Source organism: Gastrolobium bilobum, unplaced genomic scaffold (genome assembly GCF_033153095.1).
Source record: "Gastrolobium bilobum isolate Gb01-03AN ecotype WA unplaced genomic scaffold, APGP_CSIRO_Gbil_v1 utg4894, whole genome shotgun sequence".
Taxonomy (NCBI): domain Eukaryota; kingdom Viridiplantae; phylum Streptophyta; class Magnoliopsida; order Fabales; family Fabaceae; genus Gastrolobium; species Gastrolobium bilobum.
The window spans coordinates 64,237-68,371 of record NW_026897359.1 but is presented as its reverse complement, the minus strand read 5'-3'; the positions used below and the strand labels follow the sequence as shown (position 1 = coordinate 68,371).

Here is a 4,135-nt window from a genome sequence, read left to right as displayed (position 1 = left end):
CCTACTTGCAGTAATTACATCAGGGGGTCTAGATGCAGCTAACTTAAATTGCTCCAGCGACATATGCTCCTGATGAGGGCTTTTCTTCACATTAAAAGCAAGGATTTTATTTTGGATTGAAGGAAACTCTCTTTGAACTCTTCCACAGACATCTTTATTCTGGTTTAGACTGCTCATCCACAATCATATGACTTTTCTGTTTATCTTCCTGGACCTGACTTCCTTCCACTCTTGGTTCAAGAATACAATTATTCTCCCTAGCTCTATATTGGCCTTCCACTCTAGCTTGTTCATCTACCAACATATAGGCAGAAGGGGTTTCAATAATTTGAACCGTGGATTTACCTCTTCTCCTCTCTGCAGAATCTTTTCCTTTCTCTGGCCTAATTCGTGTCATCCCAAAGCTCTACTCCTTCTCTGAATTAGCTCAATGTTCAGTTCTTTCCTCTTGATTTAAGACACTAAATCTCGATTCAGTTGTTTTCCCTACTTTGTGATTGATCAAAGAAGAAGAACCCTCTTTTTTACCAACTTGAGATGGCCCACTTTTGCTATTTCCTTTTTGCTTATTAACCAACATCCTAGGACCATACCTCTCATCTTCTTTATTTTCTTGATTATTGGAATCATTGATAATTGATTCTCCCTCTCGCTGGCTCATATTTGTGTCCTGTAGAGAAGAACTAAGATGTGTTGCCTTTGATAAGCAGCTGTCAGTATGGTGACCATATTTTCCACAACTATAGCAAACTAGAGGTAGCCCTTCATACTCAACATTTTCAGCCTCACTTCAATTTTGTATTCTGCCTGAAGTGGTTTACTCAAATCTAATTCAACACATATTCTTGTAACTTTTCCCCTAGCTAAGCAAGTTGTAGCAGCATCCATCCTCACAAATTTTCCTAACCAATTACCAACCGTCTTGAGCAATCCTGTGTTTACATACTCCACTGGAAAACTAGGCAGCCGAACCCAAGCCGTAATCTGATTGATCGAAGCAAAATAAGACTGGAAGTCAGGCTCCCACAATCTGATTGCTAAGTAATGATCAAACAAGACCCAAGGTCCTGCAGTAAGAGCAAATTCCATATCTTTCTCTTTAGTAAACCTTACCAAGAAGAAGCTGTTTTCCACATCAGTCACGAATATTTGCTCATCCCTCGCCCATATGTTCTCGAGTCCTTTTTTCATTACTGTTGTAAATAATATTGATTTAGTTATTATTTAGTTTTTATTTAGTCATTTATTGTTGTATTGGGCCAAGCTCTTTGTTGTATTGGGCCAAGCCCATTAGGTTAAAAGTAGGTCAAATATTCTCTATGAATAGAGAACCCTTTGTACAGATTATTTACAATTCTATAATATATTAGAATACCCTTTTTCAAGTTGGTATCAGAGCTCTCGATCTGAGGGCTTTGCTTCCGCACATATTATCTTCTTTTTTAACAAAACCCTAATTTCTTTGCCTCTTGCCGTCATTAGCCGCCACCGGAAAATTTTTCCGGGGACCTTTTGGACCAAGGGGACCATTGTTGACCTTATTTTTCCTCCGATCTATCATTCTACGCAGTGTTCCTCCGCCACAAACGACCGAAACACCTCCGATCGCCTCCAATCAGATCTGTCTTCACCGTTTGGACCACTTTCCGGCGACTTTTCAACCGCGACCACCCACAGACAGGTGTGCGCTCACCGGACGACCACACCAGAAAAATCTCAGCCGGCGAAGCCCATCCACGCGCTCTCACGCGCCGCCCCTTTCCCGGCGAGTGAATCCCACGCGCAGCTCCTTTCTCCGGCGCGTGGAGGCGCGTGCGGCCGTGTTTTTGGACCGGACCACCACCATTCTTCTCGTCTTCTTGTCTTCTGTCTGGATCTGTAATTATTTTTCTGATCAGAGGTCATTTGATATTCTGTTTGGTTGATTTTATCGCTGGTTGTTAACTTTTTTTGTTAAAGAATGGCTGAGCATGATAGTTCTTCGATCTTATCTGGTAAGAGCACACGTTCTATATCTCTTCTTGCTTCTTGCACTGATTTTAAAACCTCATGGATTTTGGATTCTGGTGCAACTGATCATATGGCTTGTCGTACTGAGTTATTTTGTTCTTATCATCCTACTGTTGGTAGTCATACTATATCCGTAGCTGATGGATCCCATAAATCAGTTATTGGTTCTGGTAACATTCAAATTCAACCTTCCTTGTTTCTTAAAAATGTTCTTTATGTTCCTCAGCTTTCTACTAATCTTATCTCCACTCAAAAACTTACAACTGATTTGAATTGTTCTATCACATTTTTTCCTTCTCATTGTCTTATTCAGGATCTTACCACGAAGAAGACAATTGGAGTTGCTAATGAACAGGATGGGTTGTATCATCTCCTTCCAGACCATGCTAGCAAAAATCAGTTATTAATGACACGTCATCCTTCTACTGCAGAGTCTATGATTTGGCTCCATCACAAGCGTCTCGGGCATCCACCATTTAGTCTTTTGAAGTCTATGTTCCCCTCTCTGTTTCTCAATAAGTCGGTTGAGACCTTTCATTGTGATGTTTGTGAATTTGCAAAACACCATCGAGTGTCATTTCCTTCTAGCACTATTAAAAGCAGAGAACCTTTTTCTCTTATCCATTCTGATGTTTGGGGCCCTTCTAAAGTGCACAGTGTTTCAGGTGCTAGGTGGTTTGTTTCTTTTATTGACGATTGTACTCGGATAACATGGATATACTTGATGAAAGACAAGTCTGAAGTACCAGAGATATTTATTCGGTTTCATCACATGGTTGAGACTCAGTTTGGTAAGGGTATTAAAAGACTCAGATCTGATAATGGTACTGAGTACGTCAATCAACGCCTGTCACAATTCATTTCAGACAGAGGTATGATTCATGAGCTCACATGTGTTGATACCCCTCAACAAAACGGGGTTGCTGAAAGGAAAAATCGTCACCTTCTTGAAGTTGCTAGAGCACTACTTTTTCAGACATCTGTTCCTAGTTCTTATTGGGGAGAAGCAGTATTAGCTGCAACTTTTTTGATCAACCGTTTACCTTCACGGGTCCTTAACAATATCAGTCCTATTCATTCCATGACTTCCTTCTTTCCTTCTGTTCCCATATTGCAGAGCCTTCCACCAAGAGTGTTTGGATGTGTTGCCTTTGTCCATGTTCATAAACAACATCGGAGTAAGTTGGATCCTAGGGCTCTTAAGTGTATCTTCCTTGGTTATAACCCTTATAAAAAAGGGTACAAGTGTTATCATCCACCAAGTCGGAAATTTTTTGTTTCTATGGATGTCACCTTTCAAGAATCTGAATCTTATTTCCTGGGTCCTCATCGTCAGGGGGAGAATAGTTCTTCAGAAGACTCGTCCCCTTCCTTCTTTGAGTCTGGATCAATCTTCTCTCTTCCTAGTGTGTCTGCTCCTGGTGCGTCAGAACCTTCAAATACACCTGAGATACAACCCATACTGTCTCACCAGCAACCTCAATCGTCTGAACCACTGGTAAGTCCTGAATCTCCTATTTCTTCTGAATCTCCTGTTTCTGATTCTAATATTATTTCCTCTCATGATTTGTCTATTTCTTCTGATATCTCTAATGACTTACCCATTGCTTCTACTTCTGATGACTTACCTATTGCTCTTAGAAAAGGAAAAAGATCTTGTCACAAGAAAACTTGTTCCTCCTGTCCCTCTTGTACTCAATACCCTATCTCCCACTTTGTTTCCTCTGCTAATCTTTCTGTGCAGCACAAAAGCTTTGTTCCAGCACTAGATTCTATTGCAATCCCAAAATCAGTACATGAAGCCTTGAAAGATAGGAATTGGGCTCAAGCCATGTAAGAGGAGATGAATGCTTTGGAGAAAAATAAAACATGGGAGGTTATTGATAGACCCAACGGAAAGAAAGCAGTAGGGTGCAGATGGGTTTATACCCTGAAATATAATTCTGATGGCACTCTTGAGAGATATAAGGCTCGATTAGTGGCCAAATGTTACACTCAAACCTATGGCATTGATTATGAAGAAACCTTTGCTCCAGTTGCAAAGATGAATACAGTGAGAATCTTGTTATCCCTTGCTGCCCATTACAATTGGGATATAAATCAATTTGATGTGAAAAATGCTTTC

The 4,135-nt window shown here is 40.5% G+C and overlaps 1 protein-coding gene across 1 annotated transcript; it reads right to left on the bottom strand.

Moving 5' to 3' along the window:
- Window positions 1-427: 427 nt before the first annotated feature.
- LOC133306223 (uncharacterized) lies at window positions 428-1,191 on the bottom strand. Its single transcript, XM_061506517.1, has 2 exons — window positions 752-1,191; window positions 428-710 (listed from the first exon to the last, which is right to left on the bottom strand). Exons 1-2 carry the CDS (start codon window positions 1,189-1,191, stop codon window positions 428-430), a joined length of 723 nt encoding a protein of 240 aa, XP_061362501.1.
- Window positions 1,192-4,135: the final 2,944 nt, after the last annotated feature.

What these genes read in the sequence shown, in the direction of transcription:
- LOC133306223 (XM_061506517.1), bottom strand. Translation starts at nt 1,191, where the DNA reads ATGAAAAAAGGACTCGAGAACATATGGGCGAGGGATGAGCAAATATTC. An exon ending in AGTATGAAGGGCTACCTCTA is followed by an intron (nt 711 to 751) that starts GTTTGCTATAGT and finishes CCATACTGACAG; the next exon opens with CTGCTTATCAAAGGCAACAC.